This window comes from Lycorma delicatula, chromosome 2 (genome assembly GCF_047948215.1).
Source record: "Lycorma delicatula isolate Av1 chromosome 2, ASM4794821v1, whole genome shotgun sequence".
Lineage (NCBI taxonomy): Eukaryota > Metazoa > Arthropoda > Insecta > Hemiptera > Fulgoridae > Lycorma > Lycorma delicatula.
In genome coordinates this window covers 231,834,064-231,857,672 of record NC_134456.1, presented here as the reverse complement: position 1 = coordinate 231,857,672, position 23,609 = coordinate 231,834,064, and the positions used below count along the sequence as shown (strand labels likewise).

Sequence of the window (23,609 nt, the reverse complement as noted above, 5' to 3'; positions counted from 1 at the left end):
TTATTGCATAACTTTATAATAATTTTAGCCAAACTGTAAGGAATAATAATCACAGTTATGAACTTAGGAGCAATAAAGGTATTGATTCCATTTTAGCTGTATTAAAAAAACACATAGATGGAACTAATTTTCTAAGCCTAAAGCAGGGAAAATTTGTTTAAAGAAGTCTAGATTATAAACCTGGTATATAGTCAGTCTCAGTTTTTAAAATGTTGTTGATGTTTTGTTTATTTATAATTTGTGGTTATTACTTAAAAGTTTCCTATTTATTTTTATATATAATTGTTACACACTCTATTACAATTTTATATTTTCCAATCAATAAATATGATTATTAATGAAATAGTTCTACAACTTTTACTTAAAAATGGCTATATTCTTTCACTGAGGTATATTGTTATAATTAACATAATATTTATTCCATTTATACTAAATAGCTGTAATAATTTTTAGTTAGTGAAATATTGTTACTGTTCAGTCATTCTTTCATTTGTCTATTTGACTTAAATGTAAACTTAATTCATCTTTGTTGAAATAAATGTCCATAAATAAATAAAATTTTGTAGTTTCTTTAATTTTTAGAGCTTGTTTCTGAAAAATTCATTTACATAGGAATGGCCATATAATAGCTGGCAAGACAGCTGTTTCTTAGAGAGAAATAGAGTGGTGGGGGTCTGTTTCTCTAAAGATTAGTTTTTCTGATTGTGGGACTTTCAGAGGTTGCAAAAAACTGAAGTAGTGGATGAGGAACTTATAGGAGTAGAGCTGGATCTTTTATGCCTCCTACAATCTAAAGCACTCTCAATGCATAGTTGAATTTCTACAAAGTAACAGACCTTCTTAATAATATAAAAAAATATAATAGTTTTTAACAAATATAAAGGTAAGATAAAAAAAAATCATAATTATATATTATTTTATATTTAAAACATTTAATTACATATTTTAATTTCATCGTCAAAATATTTTAACAATGTATCTTTTGATTAAACTTAATCTTCATTCTTATAAATATAAAGGTCCCATATTTTAATCCAAATATGGTATAATATAATTATCAATAACAGAATCATTACAATGCCAATCAAAATGAGTAACTCCATCCACTGAGATTATTTCTAAACGATTAGAATCATTTAGTGTTTTCAATCCTAGAACATCATTCTGGAATGATATTTGATCTTTTAATTCAAGAACATTTTCATCATCATCATAGTAACCAAAATGACTGGAAAAAAGAGTAATGTTAAAGATACACAAATAGTGCTAAAAATAATAAAAATTAAGTAATACACATTTTTTAAATTTTCATAAAAAATTCTAAAAAAATAACAGGGCAATGTTAATATAACTAATAATTACATAAAAACCAGCTTACTTTGGTATTTATAAAAGTTAGTTATATGAATTACAAGAATGAATATTAATATTGTACTATATCAAGTATTTCTCTTCTGAATTTATTACAGTAACAATCAAAATAAACAATGAATCTCTTTCTAACTAAGAAGAAATGTACCTGTACTTCCAGATCTTTTATAACACCACTGATGAAGCAGCTGAAAATAAAGTTAAAAAAAATTTGCAAACATATTTCTAGAGTTAGAATGCAAATCTATTTTCACATGTTTATTTTTTCAAATTGAAAATAAGGTTTAATAAATGCTTCCAAAGCAAGTTATTCTAGTTTAGCAAGTTGAGTAGTTTATTAATCTGTAAACAGTAGCTAACATGTTCCTGCAAATGAAATTTAAAAACCAGACCGAATTTTATTTTGGTAGTTGATTTATTAAAATATGGTCACTATTTGTGAGATAACAAAGATTTAATAGAAACTATTGTTTCTCATTTTCATAAATACTTGCATGGCATGATTTTTTTATTATAATTTTTTACTATGTTATATATTTTTACTACTACACTGTCCCAGAACCCAGTTTATATGTGGGCCGAAACTGAAATATTTACCAGTGAGCTCTCTCCTAACAAAAAAATTAACTTTTGAAATTTATTCAGTACGATTGTACTTTAAAAAAAAAAAATAAATAAAATGAATAAGACAAAAAATTAAACCCTGCCATCTTTTGAATGTTAAATTTTGTATTTGATAAGAATGCAATTCAGTAAATAACTTCTAAAATGTAATATGTCTATTTTAATTTAACAGACATAAAATTTGAAACAGCTTTTCTTGGAAGGTTTTCTAATTAAAATGGAAGGAGGTTCCATTCTCCTTCTGATGAAACTGTTTCCACAGAATGAAAAGAAAACTGAGGATGAATTTTTGTGAAAAAATTCAAGCAATAAAAAAAGCAAATGAATTTTGAACACTTACAATTAAAAAAAATCTAATGGCGTTTCCTATGTTGCAGGTCTTTTCTGATTAATCAGGAGATATATTTTAGCAAAAAATTTCAGGAGAAAAGTAAATAAAATATGAAACAAGTTTTGTAAGACAGTTTCTGAATTTTCACAGTACAAAATTATTTCCATGTCTTTAACATTTTTTGAGTCAACATTTAATTTTGTCTGCTGAAAATTCTAACTGGGAGTCCTTAAAATGATTAACTGTTGAATTTCAAGGATTTCATAACTGGTTAATTATCTTAATTACATTACTGTATTGTTATGAAAAACTGAAAATCTTCATCCTGCAGCTTATTTTAGTATACTAATTACAATTAAAAAAAAAAAAAAAAAAAAAAAAACACCTTTATTAAGTTGAAAAGTAGAATAATATTTTAGTTGATAGACTAAAATATTATATCTTCATTGGTGAAAAAATTAAAATAATAGATATTAAAAATGAAAGATGTGAGAGATACTGGCAGAACATTAGCCAACCATTATGATATAAAAGACTGGTAGTCATCAACTAATAATGATAATCAATTTTAATTTTTTTGCCAAAAGAGCAACATTATTCTCTTTTATAAGTATATTTGTAATGTTTATTTTTGAAATAACATCCTGATGAAGGTAGAGCCATTGAAAATGTACTAAGGCAGTAAATTCTACTTTTACTAACTTAATAAAGATATGTATCTCATTTCATTTTAATTTTTATGGAAAAGTTTACAGATAGTGGAAAATGTGTACATAAAACCTTGGTAATAATAAAAGAATATCATTCGAAATTGCTGATTAAAACTAAGCTAATATAAAGTATTCCAGACTGTATCATCAATTCATATGTGGATCAGCAAGATAAAACACCAGTTTTCTACAACAGGAAGTAATTTAAATCAAAAAGTTTATTAATGGGGTAATATTTTTAAATAAAATCTAAAAAAAATATTTTTAACCTAATTTAATTTATGAACAATCATAAATGTTTAAAGTTAATCTACTTTAAATATATAAGAAAAAATTAATTCATTTTTCTAGATATATCTTACCTAGACTGCCATGGTGAAATAACCCCATCACTAGGCCCACCTATAAGAACCAATTTTTTTAAATTTGTAATTCCTAACTTGAAATACATTGTATCAGGACATGTTTCATCATTATTAACAAATGGAAGAAAATTACTATATTTAAGATACAATTTCTCATGGTGAGGATCTCTCCAGTAATTTCCAACAGATGTATGTTGACCAAGTTTAGAATAAAATAATCTGTAGGCAGTGTTTTTAGTCATGTTCTTAAAGAATAAATGAAGAAATTGAGCTGTAAAAAAAATAACTATTATATAATAGAGATAATTTTTTAACAATTATAACTATTTCTAAAAGCATAACGCATTAATTGACCAGTCATATAATAAAATACAAATATACAAATCATACATTACATAAAATTTCTTTGAAATAAATTTTATACGGTATAGGTAATCTCTTAATAATAATTCGTGTAGAATATTTATTAAATTTGGAGGAAAAATATAAGCTGGAAGTAATAACCCTGTATAAACCAGTTTTAATATGATTACAATGGATTTAGCAGGCTGCTATTGTTACTAAATGTTCTTATCAGAAGCAGACAGTACCGGTGAGAGAATAAGAATCTTAATTCATAAAATATTAAAAATAATAATATAGTAAATTAATTCTGATTGTTTTTATCACAAAATTTATAATTAGATTCTTGAAATTTTCTCAACTACAATTTGTTAAAAAATCAATAGAGTAAAATTAAAACCTTCCAGAAAATAAGTTGACAGATGGAACAAATTTATTTACTACACTATCATATGCTCTAAAACAAAATTGAAATTGGATGAAAACGATGTTATGGATATAAAACTGTAATAGTGAATAAACCCAGAAATTCATTTTTTTTCAGTAATATCAATTAGACCTAATGTAGTTGATACAATTTCCTTTATTTCTCATTACTTATTTATTGATTAACTTGTAATATCCAACAATACATATTTCAACAAATCAACAGAAGTTTCCATATAATTTAATGTACTTTTGCTGACACACCCCAGTTTGCTCACTGTGAGAGATCTTGCTACCAATCTTGCTATAATTGATATCCAGTATAATTTTAAGATACTTAATATTATTTATAACAGTTACTTTAGTTTGCCTTTATCTTAAGATCCCCTAATATAAGATTATGAAAAATAATTTACTGGTCTAAATATATATATATATATATATATATATATATAAAATTTAAAAAAATATATTTAACAGCAAAAAATAGCAACTTTATATATTTTCGATTTTGTACCATAACATCAAACCAGAAAAAAATTTATTTTCCATATTTCTAACCTTATCCATATTTTTAAAAACCTGAAGAAAAGGTGTCAGATGAATCGGTGGAATTTAGAGAAGCTTGAGGAAGAGGAGGTAAAGAAGATTTTTGAGGAGGACATCGCAAGAGGTCTGAGTAAAAAAGATAAGGTAGAAAATGTAGAAGAAGAATGGGAGAATGTTAAAAAGGAAATTCTTAAATCAGCAGAAGCAAACTTAGGCGGAATAAAGAGAACCGGTAGAAAACCTTGGGTTTCAGACGATATATTGCAGCTGATGGATGAACGTAGAAAATATAAGAATGCTAGTGATGAAGAAAGTAAAAGGAACTATCGACAATTAAGAAATGCTATAAACAGGAAGTGCAAACTGGTGAAAGAAGAGTGGATTAAAGAAAAGTGTTCAGAAGTGGAAAGAGAAATGAACATTGGTAAAATAGACGGAGCATACAGGAAAGTTAAGGAAACTTTTGGGGTACATAAATTAAAATCTAATAATGTATTAAACAAAAATGGTACACCAATATGTAATACGAAAGGTAAAGTCGATAGATGGGTGGAATATATTGAAGAGTTATACGGAGGAAATGAATTAGAAAATGGTGTTATAGAGGAAGAAGAGGAAGTTGAGGAGGATGAAATGGGAGAAACAATACTGAGATCTGAATTTAAGAGAGCATTAAAAGATTTAAATGGCAGAAAGGCTCCTGGAATAGACGGAATACCTGTAGAATTACTGCGCAGTGCAGGTGAGGAAGCGATTGATAGATTATACAAACTGGTGTGTAATATTTATGAAAAAGGCAAAGTTCCGTCAGACTTCAAAAAAAGTCATGATACCAAAGAAAGCAGGGGCGATAAATGTGAAGAATACAGAACAATTAGTTTAACTAGTCATGCATCAAAAATCTTAACTAGAATGCTATACAGAAGAATTGAGAGGAGAGTGGAAGAAGTGTTAGAAGACCAATTTGGTTTCAGGAAAAGTATAGGGACAAGGGAAGCAATTTTAGGCCTCAGATTAATAGTAGAAGGAAGATTAAAGAAAAACAAACCAACATACTTGGCGTTTATAGACCTAGAAAGGCATTCGATAATGTAGACTGGAATAAAATGTTCAGCATTTTAAAAAAATTAGGGTTCAAATACAGAGATAGAAGAACAATTGCTAACATGTACAGGAACCAAACAGCAACAGTAATAATTCAAGAACATTCAAGCAGGAGCAATAGAAAATGCTGAATAGCACAAGCGAAATGAGCCTTCAGTAAGAAATATAATTTGTTAACATCAAAAATTAATTTAAATGTCAGGAAAAAATGTTTGAAAGTGTATGTTTGGAGTGTCGCTTTATATGGAAGTGAAGCTTGGACAATTGGAGTATCTGAGAAGAAAAGATTGGAAGCTTTTGAATTGTGGTGCTATAGGAGAATGTTAAAAATCAGATGGGTGGATAAAGTGACAAATGAAGAGGTATTGCGGCAAATAGATGAAGAAAGAAGCATTTGGAAAAATATAGTTAAAAGAAGAGACAGACTTATAGGCCACATACTAAGGCATCCTAGAATAGTCACTTTAATACTGGAAGGACAGGTACAAGGAAAAAATTGTGTAGGCAGGCCACGTTTGGAATATGTAAAACAAATTGTTAGGGATGTAGGATGTAGAGGGTATACTGAAATGAAACGACTAGCACTAGATAGGGAATCTTGGAGAGCTGCATCAAACCAGTCAAATGACTGACGACAAAAAAAAAAAATATTTTTAACTACCTATGAAGGCATAATTAAATTTTGAACTGGATCTGAAGTCCCATATAACATAGTAAAGGGGAGTACAGAATTTAAATTATACAAACTAAATCACAAATGGCAAAAACATTTTTGATGTCAGTTATCCAAAACTAAAAATATATGATAATGGGATAAATATTAAACTATTAAAACTGAAAAAAATTTTACTTCTAGATATTATAATACACAATACATATTGTTACAGTTATATAACTTAACTAACTCAACTACAGCAATACATGGTTACACCAATCAAATGAACTTAAAAAATGTATTTCTGCATATTTTAAGGACCTCTTATTACAGTTTAATAAAATACTTTATACTACAAGTTAAAAAAAAACAAAAAGTAAATTAGATTTACAGTATGAAGTCGAGGGTTTTTAGGTTCAAATTCTAGTAAAGGTAGTAACTTTTATTCATTTATTCAAATTTGAATACTAGATTGAGGGTACTAGTGTTTTTTGGTGGTTGGGGTTCAATTAACCACAATTCTCAGGAATGGTTGGCCTGAATCTGATCAAGATTACATTTTCACTGATACATTTACAGTTACACTCCAGTTGTTAATGACTTTAATTGTGACTATAAATACAAAGACATAAAAAAATTATTTAAGTAATGAACTAAATTCAATAAGTATAACATTCAAAACTTATCTCATGTTTTAGATCTTGTAGCAATTTTCAGTGACTGTGGAGACATGTATTCACTCAGAGTGTGGTCAAAAATTGGATGGATTTGAATTGTCTATTCATTCGGTATGCCACTGTTTCATGTTTCTATATACTAATAAATTTTATAATGTCTGAACGTATTAAGGTGATAAGTTAAAGTGTTGTTTTGTATTCAAGTAAAACATCAAGGATGTTTAAAAACTTATCAATTAATTAGAATTATCAAGTTCTATCATTTAAAAAGTTTATAGTTTTAAATCATTTTTATTGTGAATTGTCTTGGATAAAAAAAAACAAACATAGTTAAAGACCCATAACAGTTTTACATAAATTAACATAAGACTGAAAATTAATTTCAACTTACTGCCATACTGTCCCCCTTGAGGTGCACTTAAAGAAATAAATGTTTTAACATTATGATCAGGAAATGCTTCCAAGATTCCTCGGGCAATCAAACCTCCCTGTGAATATCCTAAAAAAAATTTTAAAGACACACTATAATATACCAAAATATAACAGTTGAGGAAAAAATAAGAATGAGAACAAGACTGAAGTTAATTTAATAACATGCTGAATGCATTAATTATGGAAAAAAATTGTTACATGATATTTTTAAATATACTATGAATAAAAAAATGATCTAATAAAAATAACTATTATAAAAAAATTCACTCAATGTTAAATATAACATTGTAACAGTCATGCATAAATATTATACAAAAAGTCATGACGCTTAATATAAGTTACACATTGTAACAATATTCTCAATTAATTTTTTTCTTAATGTATATAGGCCTTCAAGGACAACGCAAATATCATTTTATGTAGTTTCTTTCTTTTTCTTCCAGAAAATTTTCATTCTTTCAGACTTTTTAGCTCTTCTTTCTTCAGTTCATTCTCCTTTGTTGAGTTTTTCTTTTTACCTACTGGAACCTTTTAATCAAAAATTTTGTTTTTGTATTTTTTTCTCAATCTACAGTTTTTTCTGTAATGTTGAACTTTTTTAGCTCAACATTCAATTGATTTTATTTAATACAAAAATATAATAATAACTGAAATCATCAGGTTACTACAATCATCACTTTAGCCATAGAAAAAACAAACAATTCTTGATGAAGAATGTCTAAAATAAATTATGCATTTTTTTTAACAAAGATAACCAGTAATTCAAATTAAAAAATCAAGTGGGATAAATTTGAAAAATAATAATCCTATTAAGCGATCATGCAAAGCAATGTTTGAGCCACAATTTGTCAACTCACACTTCGCTATTTATAACATATATATATTTTTCTCAACATAAAAAAACTTTCTAACATATATGAGTAGACAGCCTTAATCAAAACTTTACACATATTTTCCAAAAACACTGAAAGTAAGAAAGTTCATGTGAAGAAGAATATTAGCAGGGTGATAATATAGGAAAATTGTAACACCTAACCCCTTCACTGATTTCAATTTTAAGCTATCATGTTCCTATTCATTCTACCAGTTGTTTACAAAATAAGTTAACAATTTAAATGTTATCTGAAAGGACAGTATACCAGGATCTGAAATTTAATAGAGATCTAAAACATTTAAAGAAACATAAAATAACAGGACCTGTTTATATGTTATAAGAATTACTATGTTATCTGAAAGAAGTAGCTTTAATCCTTTTTTGTATGAATTCTATGTATGATGGATGCTTCATACATCAATATGAAAAATTTGAGTGGAGTAATACCCTCTAAATTAAAAATAATGTAATTGTCACTGCATAAAAAAAACAAGCACATAAATTTGAAAATTATTACACTACCAACTTTAACATCCCATGCACAAAAATTACTCACTAAGTAAATTATGGACGGATGTGCATTCACCTGGTAAACACAGCTGAATAAGTAAAGGATTAAGAAGCATAAACCACTTTACTAAGTATTTGTAGATCTAGAGGAAACACTTGATGACATAAGATAGTATAAAACATTTAACATCTTAAAGAAAATTAACTTGAAATATAGAGAAACAAACCTTATATATAATCTTTACCTTAATAAGATATCAGTGATGAAGAAAGGTGAGCTGTGCTTCAGAAATGAGAAGACAAGGATATGGTTTGTCCCTATTGCGTTTCAAATTGTATGAAGAAGCAAATAAAAAACAGAACAAAAAACTTAAGTGTTAAGATTTCCTTTTTTTTTTTTTTTTTTTTTTTTTTTTGAGTAATTAAATATTAAGAAAGGTGAGTATAATAAATATATTAGAATTCAGAAAATTTTGCTGTTTAAGAAGTAAAATTACAAAGGACAGATGAAATAAGATAGAAGATGCAGATTGGAACAACCAAGAAGAGCTCTCATCCAACTAAAAGGTTTGCTATGATCAAATATGGATCAGAGAATTAGAAAGACATTCTTATTCTTAAAAATATTTGTCTGGATATTTGTTTCAATGTTAAAAAATTGCAAACCCAAACTTTGACCTTTTTTTTACTTCTGTAATCAATTTTATTGATCAATGCAAAAGTCATGATCAATTGTGCAATACTGTCACAGTACTGCACCAAATTTTTGATAAGGCAAAAACATTTTTGGATGTTGTCTTTAAAGACTGGAATATCTTGAAGGGCTTTTAGTTGAATTTGAGATCAATGGATTACTTCTGTAGGGATCAACAAAATAAAAATTGTAGCAACTGAAAAGGAGATAAAGTTACAAATCTTTAAAAGTTCTCTTCGTCTGAAGCCTATTTTATTAATATATTAACAGCATCAATCTATTTATGTCTATTACACATTGCTTTCTGAAAAAAGTAGACACATTCGCTATTAACTTAATAGAGGAATTCTCAGGAAGTAAATGACAGGGAAATAAGCAAAATGCAATATGATACTTCTAAATAATACAATGAGGAATAATTACACAAATTTTTTAAACAAAATTGTTTTGCAATATTGATCAATAAAAAATAATAATTTAAGCGATTTATTTTAGTTAGAACACATTATAAGAAGTAATTTCCAGAAATATTTTGATGACAGTTATTATGTAGTACAATATTTTTTCTACTCTTTAAATTCTGTTAAATATTTATTATTCATGTTACTCATCACAAATAAATTTTTTAAAATTAATTATTTCTATAATTTGTAACTAACTGGTGACATAACAAAGTGGATATTTCGTCCTTGTAATTATGTGAAATAATATGATTGGTTAAATAAACAGCTTTTTAAATTTTCACTGAATTACATTGTAAATACAAAATAATCTTATCGGTTCATTTTATTGATTTTTATTTGGAAATATGTAACAAAACAGTTTAAATGAAATGTGTAAATAAATGTGGATGTGTGTGAATATAATAAATACTCTCAGCATGAAGTACTTTACTAATCTTTACAATACAATAAACAATGGAACTCTAAACAAACAACAAACATATATTCATAAAAAAAAGCAATGATAAAAATAATTTATGTTACTTTACTGACAATAATGAAGGATTATTATCTAAAATAATGATACGTCTATAAAAAAAAATATCTATATACATTCAGTTTTATCCAAATGTATCACAATAGTTTTGTAATTATAGTAGTGATTTTAGGCCTCAGATTAATAGTAGAAGGAAGATTAAAGAAAAACAAACCAACATACTTGGCGTTTATAGACCTAGAAAAGGCATTCGATAATGTAGACTGGAATAAAATGTTCAGCATTTTAAAAAAATTAGGGTTCAAATACAGAGATAGAAGAACAATTGGTAACATGTACAGGAACCAAACAGCAACAGTAATAATTCAAGAACATAAGAAAGAAGCCGTAATAAGAAAGGGAGTCTGACAAGGATATTCCCTATCTCCATTACTTTTTAATCTTTACATGGAACTAGCAGTTAATGATGTTAAAGAACAATTTAGATTACAACATACAAGATACAACAGTACAAGGTGAAAAGATAAAGATGCTACGATTTGCTGATGATATAGTAATTCTAGCCGAGAGTAAAATGGATTTAGAAGAAACAATGAACGGCATGGATGAAGTCCTATGCAAGAACTATCGCATGAAAATAAACAAGAACAAAACAAAAGTAATGAAATGTAGTAGAAATAACAAAGATGGACCACTGAATGTGAAAATAGGAGGAGAAAAGATTATGAAGGTAGAAGAATTTTGTTATTTGGGAAGTAGAATTACTAAAGATGGACGAAGCAGGAGCGATAGAAAATGCCGAATAGCACAAGCGAAACGAGCCTTCAGTAAGAAATATAATTTGTTAACATCAAAAATTAATTTAAACGTCAGGAAAAAATGTTTGAAAGTGGATGTTTGGAGTGTCGCTTTATATGGAAGTGAAGCTTGGACAATCGGAGTATCTGAGAAGTAAAGATTAGAAGCTTTTGAATTGTGGTGCTATAGGAGAATGTTAAAAATCAGATGGGTGGATAAAGTGACAAATGAAGAGGTATTGCTGCAAATAGATGAAGAAAGAAGCATTTGGAAAAATATGGTTAAAAGAAGAGACAGACTTATAGGCCACATACTAAGGCATCCTAGAATAGTCGCTTTAATATTGGAAGGACAGGTACAAGGAAAAAATTGTGTAGGCAGGCCACGTTTGGAATATGTAAAACAAATTGTTAGGGATGTAGGATGTAGAGCGTATACTGAAATGAAACGACTAGCACTAGATAGGGAATCTTGGAGAGCTGCATCAAACCAGTCAAATGACTGAAGACAAAAAAAAAAGTAGTGATTTCTATTTTTGTTTAAATCTAAGCAATCATAATATAAATTCTATATTAAACAATATAGAAAAAAACTGGGAATGTGGTTACAAATTTTTCTGTTGTATTTATCCTCATGACAAGTTGAAGGTGAACCACCCAGTTCTTTTTCTGATTATAAACAAAATTAGCAGTTGACATTGCATGCTGGACTCAACTTTACTTATTTCAGGTAGGTAGTTCAGTTCCTTCGATGTAATTTAATCCACTCAGTCTTGTTTAAAACTTGGTTGATGTGTTGTCTAATGAGTTCTTTATAGATAGTAGTACACCGATGGGAATATCACTTGTGGCATTAGCTAAGTGAAAAGTGGCATCCTGGCTGAGGCAGACTGAAATCTGTCAAAAGCTGTGGTTTTGAAGATGATCTCTGGTAAAGCCCATAAGGGCTAGGTACGGAAGGGGTTGTGGTGGGTATCTTCCCCTAGGGGTCAGTATCAATGTACTTCACAAATGAGTCATCATCATGCCAAATTTCATGGTTTTATACATATATTCACCCATTTCAGAGATAACAAAATAGTTGTAAACATGCATATATATAAACTTTCACTCATATTTTTTTTTGCTTTTTTGGACATAGGAAACCTCAAAACGAGGAGAAATGAAAACTGGTTACCAAATTTTGATCCACTGTAATAGTTCCCCTTATTATACAGTACTGTACATTGTAACAGGAAAGTAAAATAAAAAAAATTAGAAAAAATCAACTGAAGGCACTTATAAATATAACCAAAAAAAACAACTGAGAATGGAATTTTAGAAGCTAAAATATTGAAAACATTAATTTTTTTATCTCCTAAAAATTGTAAAAATATTTGCAATGAGTAAAAGATATATTTTCTTTAAGTATTTTACAACTAGTCATACTATCTGAATGTAAATGATGAATGTAATGATAAATGTTTAATACAAATTACTCCTTGTCATTAGTTGAGAATATTTCATTGTTGCAAAGGAAAACAATAGCAATTTCCAAGTTTTCTGTTGAAATTTCTGCTGATTGTTCTGGGATAGTTCCCAGAACACACACATACGGAACAACAAGTCTAATATGGAGAAGAAGGATTCTCTTATAAGAAGACAGTCTAATGTACGTGAAATATTACTACAGTACAACCCCGTTTAGCCGGACTTCCAGATTATCTTGACCGATATCGAGAAAGGCATTTTTAATTTTTTAAAATAAAATATGTACTGTAATACAGTAGTATGTAGTAAATTAATTTTTTTTTAAATATATTAAATAAAGAAATACAATAGTAGGCCTACTGTATTGAGTATACTGTATAGTGTTTCCATTTTACTGGCAGTAGTACTTATTAAAAATACGTATGTACATATTCGGTTTTAGATAACTCATGTACTGCTTACCGTACATTTACTTTTTCTGAGAATAGTCGTGCAATATTTTTGTACAGTAGTTATAATGAGGGTGATATAATGTTAATGACCGGATGTATAGGACTATACACTCTGTCGTGCTCTATTTTAGTTAACTTTTATTTAGAAAAGCAGTACAGTACCAGTATTCATTGAACATTGTGATTGTAAGGTGTAGTTTGCTACAGTAGTGATTGTGACTGAAATTTTGTGTTCTGTGCGGTGTAATTTAGTGGACTGGCTACTAAATGAAAGAGAGTAGTCATTTCCATGGAAGAAAAACTTAATTCGCTATTTTGTATAGATAAAGGGAATCTGTAAAAAAAATAACTGTGATGAATTAGGTGTAGGAAATCAAACTGTTTCACACTGAAAAAAAAAAAACACAGAAAAGAGATTGAAAATTTTTGTTACAAAATGGTGGCTAAAGATAGTTTAGGCAACGAGGTGACTATCGGAACAGCAAAAAATAGTCAGCTAGACAAAGCTTTATTTATGTGGTTTACCCAAGACAGAGAGCACGGGGTTCCTACATCAGGTGCCATTTCATAATCTCAGGCTTTAATTTTAAATGACAAATTAGGTTATGATCCGTCATTCACAGCAAGTTCAGGTTTGTTAGGTGGGGAGAAGGCTCACCATGGAGTACATCTAAGTGTATCAGGGGAGAGTTTATCAGTGCATCATGCTGCTAGCGAAAATTATAAAACGACATTTTCAAAATTTATAAAAAAAGAAAATTTATTACCATCTCAGATTCTCAATGCTAACGAGACTGGATTATTTTTTAAATACTACCTAAAAAAACTCTCGCCTCAGAATTGGACTCTGCTGCTAAGGGGCATAAAGTTTGTAAGCAAAGGATGACAATTCTTTCATGCAGTAATGCGTCAGGCAAGCTGAAGCTCCCACTTCTTGTGTTAGGAATATAGGCTAAACCTCGAGTACTGAAGAATATTAGTAATTTGAATGCATTTCCTTGCATATACAGGTCACAAAAATCAGCATGGATGTCTTGCGAAATATTTACAGAATGGTTTTCTTCATTCTTCGTCCCTGAAGTAGAGCAACCACAAAAAGCTGTTTTATTTATCAACAATGCTCCTTATCATCTAGATGCAGATGACTTGAGAGATGATGACATCTTTGTAAGATTTTTACTCATACAAACGACAGCACTGATCCGACCTTTAGACCAACGTGTAATAGAAGCCTTCAAATGACATTGCAGAAAAAAATTACTTATAAAACTTATTGAAAGAAATGGTGAGGAAGCTGGAGTTTTAATTAACTTAAACAAATTAATATTCTAACAGTAATTTACAAGTGTGCTTCAGCACGGAACGAAATTAATGCTTCTACTTTGAAAAATTGTTGGAACAAAATCTGGCAAGAAATGAAATCTGAATCCAACATGGAGACGACTTCTGAAATAAACAACAGTTCCTTAAAACAACTTATTCATCGTTTAGAAGATTCATGTGCTGCCGAAGATGAAGATGTAGCTGAATGGATGGACAATGAAAATGATGTAGATCACCAGCATCTATAGCGATGATGATATCGTGTAAGCATGTTCTTCAAATCCACATCCCGATAGCAAAAACACAGAAGACAGTTCAGATGATGAATTCCTCAAGGAAGAAATGCAAGTGATCTCTCACAGAGAAGCTGCTACTGATATGCTAAAAAAGCCGCCATCGTATTTTGAAAATCAAAATGAAAAGTCTGCCCATCAACTGCTTACCCTAAAGTGTTTACAAGATCAAGCAACAAAACACAAAGAATCATCATTAAAGCAAAAAACTATAAAGATTTTTTTAAAAGTAAGTAAATGTTGATGTAGCTGTTAAGTAAGTTTGAATTTGTATTTCAATTACTGTATAAGTTATTTGTTAATATGTACTACATTGATTTTAAGTTTCAACATCTTACATTAATAATATAGTGATTTCATTAAGCTGTAGTGTAGGTATATTATACATTTCCAGATTATCTGGACTTTCGTTCATCTGGACAATGTTCAGCTCCATCTAGTCCGGTTAAACAGGGTTGTACTGTATTCAATTTTTTTTTTTTGTGAAATTAAGAGGCCCAACATTTTACTGTATAGACAATTTAGTCATCTGATTTATTGTGTGGCCACTGACCAGAAAACTAACTCCCCAAGTCTATATTCTATAAACACGGTTTATAGAATGTTTACTACATCTAGATAGATACATAGGATAAACTGGCTCTTCTGGTCCTCCAAGAATCGTCAGCACAGAGAAACTACCAAGGTAAGATGGACCTGATAATGGAACGTAATGGAGAAGAACAGATAATGGATAAAAGGGGATCAACAATAAAGAAATGATGATCATGGACTGATGACAGGCATGATGATGAAATGGGGAGATTAGTGGGTGGTATGAAAGAATCTATTCTTTCTAAGTATATTATCCAGCATCCAAATACATATTAACATATATCAAGTCTTAAATTATGAGTCTTAAACTATGAGGGAGAACTACATATATGGCACATGAATGATTTTTTTTCCATTGCAATGAGCTGGTAACATTTCATTTTTATTATGTCATATGATCCAAGAAAGAAATGGCAACATCATATTTTGATAAATCAGTAGGTTATTACAAAATAAGAGAGTATAACAGCCTTTGCATTTTTTAATTTATCATTTTTTTCTTTCTTGGAATCATAAAAGCAACACAAGATTATACGTGTAGTATTAGACTTACGCAGCAATGGATTATACAAACAGTGATAATCGATGGTTTTGCAAGCTGAAGGGAAAGAAAATAACAGACAGTAAGACATGTCATACAAACCCAAATCTATGATACTGTTCTGTTTAGTGACATACAACAACTAAACATTCCTTACATAACAAAATTAAACATTCAACACCGAACTCCTATCAGTATGCCAGAATCTTTAGGAAGATTGATCTTTACTAAGACTACAGCCAAATTAAAAGTGGTAACTGGATAAGGAATGATACTTGAAATCATTTAATGTTTCTACTACTATAAGCAATAGTCAACATAGTTTGATTACACTGCCAATAGAAATACTTTTGAATCACAGTTACACAAAATTATAAGCCATGTAGAACAGCAAAAATGTGAAACTTGTATAGTTTCACACTGCTACTCACCAGAGGTGCATACATAAATTCTCCAACACTGGAACATTTGATTTTGTATTATAATAGACGACAAGTATATGATCCACAGACACAGGCAGCTGGCTATATGAAAAATTCACATTCACTGTGATGTTTACATTGATAAGAAGCAAAACTTATCTTTTTCATGTCAAATGTTTAACCCTTTTCTTGAATTATAATTTTAACTACTTATTTTGTTGCTGTTTGCCTACAAATATTGGTGTGATGTGAGGATTCAAATAAAAGTGAAGTGACGCTTAGGAATTAAACCAAATGATTTTAATAACTGCAAAACATTTAATACATGAACATTCATAACACAAATTCTTCACACACCATTTAAGGAAATGATAATAACTTTCATTAAGAAATACTTAATGTTAAAATAAAATGTAGGCCAAATTTTATGTGAAAGAACAATGTTTTATTTTTCCCAAAAAACAGAATCAAAACGATGTTCTAGTGCCCTTGCTACTCACCATGTTGCAGTGTAACTGACTGATCTAATCTTTCTTTAATTTCTAATTCAAAAGTGACAAAACAGTTTACATCTAAAAACATTACAATTATAAAATAAGCATAAAAAATAATACATGCAATTATTTATAACTTGCTATATCCACCTCAATGGATATTGATTATTTTGAATGTTTATTGAAATTTAAATCTAACATCTGTTCATCCAGGAATAGTTTTAAATTCAATCATTTTAATATTACTAACCTATCATTACTTGTGTAATGAGTATACTTGGGAAAATGTAACAAATATAAATGTTTACTGTTAACCAAAGAAATTTAAAAAATACAATAAGTAAATAAAGACACAAGTAACAGACAAAAACACTCTTGGTATAATATGATACAATAAATAACACAAATATGAAGAGTAGTTAGTTAAACTGATTACTAATATATTAATTAATGTTAACTCTCTTAGTGTTGGGGTTTACGTTCCAATTGAAGACTACTTACTAACTTTTATTTTTAGTTAATATTTTTCCACTTATTACTTATTAACCCATAAATTAATCACTGTCATCATCAACATTTGTAATAATTAAACAAAAAATCCTAATTTTCATTACCTAATCCAACATCAAAAATCAAAAATATTGGCCTTCTTAAAATAAACAAAATATGGATTATGCTTAAACCTGATGTTTAGTAACATCATTAACTAATGTAAATGCAGGTGAATAGAATATTTCACCAAAGGAAACACAATAAACAATCATTTAACTATTAATTGCTCGTGTTCAGTCACAAAGAAACAATAAAATACTTAAATTATAATTACTTTAATTTTTAAAAAAATCAATGTTTGAAATTTAGGTTGCTCCAATTAATGATTTGACTCTAAGCAAATATTTTTGTTCTGTCTTATAATGCTGGTGTATTTTGCACTGATGTTTTTTACACAAACAGGACTCGAGATTAATTTCTAGCCAATTTCTTTTATTTTTGTTATAATTTAAACAATTGAAAGTACAATAATAAACAATGTAGTTATCATATTGGCTGTCATATTTAGCACAATAAATGTGAAAGTTTACATGCTTTACAATTAATAAAAATTTATAACAGTACAGTTTTATATAATATGGAAACTGTTCTACAAAAAGAACTTCCAGAGCTAATAGCGCAATCTTCTTCAATTGAGCTACTGGTAGTATTGATTTTAATCTGCCTATCTTACAAATAGTTAAAAACCCCCTTAGTTTTATCTCTCACAAGCATCATGTGAAACTTGTGGTCTCAGTCTTTTACTTGGAAGGTCTCAAGTTCAAATCCTGGTGAATTTCATGTCATAGCAATTTTAAATCATGACATTTTCATACAGTACAAAGTTTCAATATGATATTCCTACACAAAAAATTGTTACTCGATCATTAAAGTAACGAAGTTCAATTTTACATTTCAGGTGTGAGAAATTTTTATTAATGGCCAACACAAATTCACAGGAACTTCATCGATGACCACTTCATGGAGGATATGCATGCGATTATGAGGCATAAAATTCAAAACTGTGATTTCAGTTGATGAATCTAAATTTACCATTCAGCAAGAATTGCTACAATACTACAAGAAATGACCCGGTGAGTGATGAGAAACTTCAGACTGATGCTTATGTGCGAGTGAAAAAAATAGAAAATTTACATTGTGGTGTAATTTTTTACAACAATATAAATAATTATAATTAAAACTATATTAATTGCTCAGTAATATAATGAAATTAAAATATGACAATAACTCGTTTATTTTTTAAAAGCTTTTATTTAACTCACTTCAGGAATAATCAAATCTTGCAACTGCTACATCTTTTGATCTGTCGTATGAAAATCAATGAAATTTGGTACACATATGTAACTTCGATGACAATACAGCACTATGGCATCGGAATTTGGTATGACCCACCTATACGCGACCCCTACGCTAAATTCATGCATTTAGTTGAAAATTTTCATTTCTCATGAAGTATTGTATGAAAATGATTGAAATTTGGTTGGTACACGTATATAACTTTGATGTGTAAAAATAAATATTTTTACTTTTTTTTAGTCTGAAAAGAAAATACAAAAAAAAAAATTACAAAAATATATTTGATTACACATAAAAAATTATTTTTTAAAAAAGCTTTTATCTAACTAATATTAATATTAACATTAATTAAAAAAAGGAAACAAATTAGAAAAACCCTCTAAAAAAATAAAAAATAAGAATTAAATAAAATTGAGAATTTTAAACAAAAAAAATGTAATATATTAAGAAATATAAAAATGCATTGAAAAGTAAAAAATAAATTACTTATAAATAAAAAATAAATAAATGTAATAATTAATAAATTTTAAAATTAAAGTAATGAAAAAATTTAGTTAAAAAAAAGCGTGGCGCAGTTTTTATAACAATGTTTTCGAATAAGTATTTATAGACATTTGCTGTATTTTAAAATATACTTTTTGTTTAATGAGGTTGTTTAGTATATAAATATACTTTATTTATCTGTAATAAAATAACTCAAGTTTTAATTCTTTGATGGTTCAAATTTGCACAGAGATGGTAAGGGTTAATAAGTTTAAAAAATTAAATTTAGAAATCTTGCACAAAGTTATTACATTTTGACGGTAATCTGAAAAATTCTTAATTATTATCATTATAATTGTAATCATAATTATGAATTCATTAAATAAAAATTCATAATTATTAAAATGAAACTTATACTGGAAAGAGTGCATTCAATTTAGCTTAGATTACAAGCAGAATTCGAAGATGAACTTCAACTATGTGAGAACACATACAAAGAAAGCGAGCGGGTGCATTTTCCCAGATTGTTACTTGTAGCTAGTCAGTCTCAACTGGAGAGGTTCCAGCAGACCTTTCCACCTCCTCACGTCGTTATTGAAAATGAAAATTAATTGTTGTAAAAATAAATGTTATGTTGTTTTAAATAAATTATAAAAACTGCACCACGCTTTTATTTAACTAAATATTTTCATTACTGTTAATTTTAAAATTTAATAATTATTACATTTATTTATTTTTTATTTATTAGATATTCACATAATTTATTTTTTACTTTTCAGTGCATTTTTATATTTGTTAATATATTATATTTTTTTGGTTTAAAATTCTCAATTTGATTTATTTCTTATTTTTTTACTTTTTAGAGAGTTTTTCTAATTTGTTTCCTTTTTTATTAATGTTAATATTAATACTAGTTAAATAAAAGCTTTTTTAAAAAATAATTTTTTATATGTAATCAAATAGATTTTTGTAATTTTTTTTGTAGTTACAGCTAAACTGTCAGATCATTTTGCTGTATCCAGTAAGGAAAAACACTTTTCTAAATATTTTTGAAAGTATAATACAATTCTTTCACCATTGGTACTACTGTTTGTATTACCACTGATGAATGAACAGCATTACTGTTTGAAAAAGATCAGGAAAGATTCTGATCCACTACTTCAATTGCTTACATCTCATAAGAATTTTTCTTTTAGTATACACAAAATCATTTTAAAAAATCTTTAAAATTAATTAAATTACATTATCAGATTTCCATGAATTTGAGAATACCAATGAGATTGATGCCTTCTGGATGGTTATAAGATATGTTCATAATATCTTCTCCTAATTCCAAGATTTGACGCCACATTGGTAAAAGACTTGACCAACCTGCAAACCTCTCAGGTACATAAACCTTGGTATCTGGATGTTCCTAATAACAGAAAATAAAAACTCTTTGTCAGAATAGAAAATTAATAAAATGTTGTTTAGCATTATTAAATTAAGTAGTAATTTAAAATTACTTTCAGCTTTTATGCAGAACTTTAAGTTTCTGTTACTTAAGCCATATCAAGCGTTAGTCAGCCATCATGTTAATGCAACTACTGAAAGAGCTGTGCCTCCACATGTTAATTTGTTTAATTAAATTACATTATCAGGCTTCCGTGAATTTGAGAATATCAATGAGATTGATGCCTTCTGGGTGGCTATAAGATATCATAATATCTTATAGTTCATAATATCTTCTCTTTAGTTTTAACACAAGATAAACTAAACAAACTAAAATAAATGTTAATTTACTGAATGGTATACAATGGACCATATTAGTATTGAGTGCAATCAACTTGAAATAATGGTTTTGTAACACATGGACTCTTAATAATTTCCTTTCATGCCCTAGATTACAATATATAATAAAGCAATATACAATGTGATCATAAAACCACCCAAACCAAAATATGCTGATACTAACCTTGTAATTTTTTTGTTATATGGTTCTTGGTGAGACAGATATTTTACTGCGACTGTATTAAACTATGTCAAAAAGCATAGATCATATGACTCTTCACTCCTTTGTCTCTGCCATTAATTTCACAGTAGTAAAACAAGCATGCTGTTTTCATAAGCCCAATGTTAATGTCTATTGTGAATCATTATTTAATCACTTAGTCTTATTCTGAATGCCAGAAGATTTTAAAGGCTAATTTTTCTGATAAAGCAGAACCAAATAAACAGTCATTGTTTGCTTTATGTCTAAATTTTGAGAAACAGAAAATGTAGCTCATCATAAGTGTGGTGGCCATCTGTTAATGTTACGTGATGACAGTGTGGACAACATTCAAAAGTCGCTAATACATTCTCCAGAGAGTCACCCAAGAAACTTTCTCAGCAGACTGGATGTTTGGTTGGGGCTGTACACAAGATTACAAAAAAAACTTAAGTTACTTCTGTACTTCTGTACTGAATTTGGGTAGAGCAAGAATTTGAAGAACCTAAATTTAACAGATGACTTCGGTAATGTAGGTGATTCAAATTTTCATTTGAGATGATGTGTGTATTTTGAATAATGTTTTTTATTCAAATAATGCAAGATTTTATCTTTGTCAAAATACTACCAACAAAACAATGGAGTTCTGAGAATCCTCACATCTGTCACAAAAAGTTACTGCATTCTCAAAAAATAGTGTTTAGTGCAATTTCCCAAGGAAAAACCAAATATTTCACAAAACCACTGCAGGACATAATTCAGAATTATTACAAATTACACTCTTGCTTAAAAGTGAAAAGCAAAACTGCTGGTTACAGTAAGATGGTGCTATATTCCATGCTCCCAATTCAACTATGCAATTGTTACATGAATTTTTCAATGGATGAAGTCATCTGAAAGTTATGGTTTTCAAGAACAATCCTCACGTTTTCGATAAATTGAAAGAAAATATTGAAGAGATTATGTTTTACATCAGAGCAGCAACTCTAGGGAAAGTGCATTGAACAACAAGAAACAAGCTTATATTTGCATCAACTCATGGTAGACATTATGCACATTTACTGTGGCATGTAAGCAAAAAATAAAAAATACAGTCTGTTTAGTTTCCTGTATCATATAATTAAATTACACTTGACATTATATAAATATAATTTTTTTTACTTGTGAGTGTGTGACTTTATGAATCTGTATAAATGTTAATTACAACATATAAATTCGATATGTTGTTAACAAAATATCTGATTTACAGTACAGCTAAAATTTTATGTAACCTAACATTTTTAATTGACATCATATTACAAATTAATGGGCCATATATTACCATAAGATATCAATAATTACATTTAAATAATTTATAGAAAGTATCTCTGTAGATGAAAATGTGCTTGCAATTGCCTGAAGTATTGCACAACTTCTTTGAAAGTAGGACTGTAGGAGTTTGATAGTATTTCAGCATCACATATTGTATTTTAAAAATATTTAAACTGGAAACTGCATAATTACAATGTAATAATAAATATCTAATTAAATAACATTTATAACTGTTTAGAGATGATAAATCATCTCTAAACAGCGAGATGATTTATATTCTCACTACTTTGAGAATAATATACGTTTCATGGAAAAACAATATTAATATTGTATAATAAACAAATATTACGAATGAATTTACCCATTTGATTTTTGAAGCCAAATGCAATAGTGTCAGATTTCCTGTCATAATGCCATGTACGATCACAACAGGTCGATAACCACTACAGTGGACGTAAATAATATTTATTAAACTTAACAATGGAAATAAACGCATTCTCTTTAGAAAGTTAATGCAAACAACTATTAACGACCTGTTTCTTCAAGAAAAAAAATCAGTACTAAACACAAACATGGGACAAATGTATTATTTATAAAAAAAATGTTATAATTTCTAATACTCCACAAACACTTTTAAAACCAGCGCTGTCATCACATAACACTACAAGTAAAAACAGTAACTATAATATTAAATGTAACGATAAGTATGACATACAGGTGTACCAATTCTTTATTAATACTACCAAGTATCAGCTGAAGTAAATTACTAACCTTGTTAAGCAATGTTTTTTTTTAGATGTATGGCCACCGACTTCTAAGGTCATAAGCCCTACAATATTATTTATTTTCCTTGTTCGCATTAGGACTCAATTAATTAATAAAGAATAATTTTGCATGTTTTTAATCATTTGTAATTTTATTTTTAACTGTTTATAATATGAATTGTCTCAAAAATCTGATGTCTGCGAAATGAAATGCACTCTCTTCACTACTTCATTTAATCAGTAAT

At 28.3% G+C, this 23,609-nt stretch overlaps 1 protein-coding gene across 3 annotated transcripts; it reads right to left on the bottom strand.

Moving 5' to 3' along the window:
* Positions 1-905: 905 nt before the first annotated feature.
* On the bottom strand, positions 906-23,609 carry Ppt2 (palmitoyl-protein thioesterase 2). Of its 3 annotated transcripts, XM_075357339.1 has the most exons (6): positions 22,962-23,074; positions 21,275-21,713; positions 20,593-20,734; positions 7,546-7,653; positions 3,399-3,672; positions 906-1,228 (listed from the first exon to the last, which is right to left on the bottom strand). In XM_075357339.1, the coding sequence occupies exons 3-6, from the start codon at positions 20,669-20,671 to the stop codon at positions 1,030-1,032; spliced, it is 660 nt and encodes a 219-aa protein (XP_075213454.1). In that variant the 5' UTR covers positions 20,672-20,734; positions 21,275-21,713; positions 22,962-23,074; the 3' UTR covers positions 906-1,029. The 3 variants fall into 3 exon arrangements, with proteins under 3 accessions (XP_075213454.1, XP_075213455.1, XP_075213452.1); XM_075357340.1 differs by lacking the exons at positions 21,275-21,713; positions 22,962-23,074 and adding an exon at positions 23,372-23,609; XM_075357337.1 differs by lacking the exon at positions 21,275-21,713 and having other exon boundaries at positions 22,962-23,327.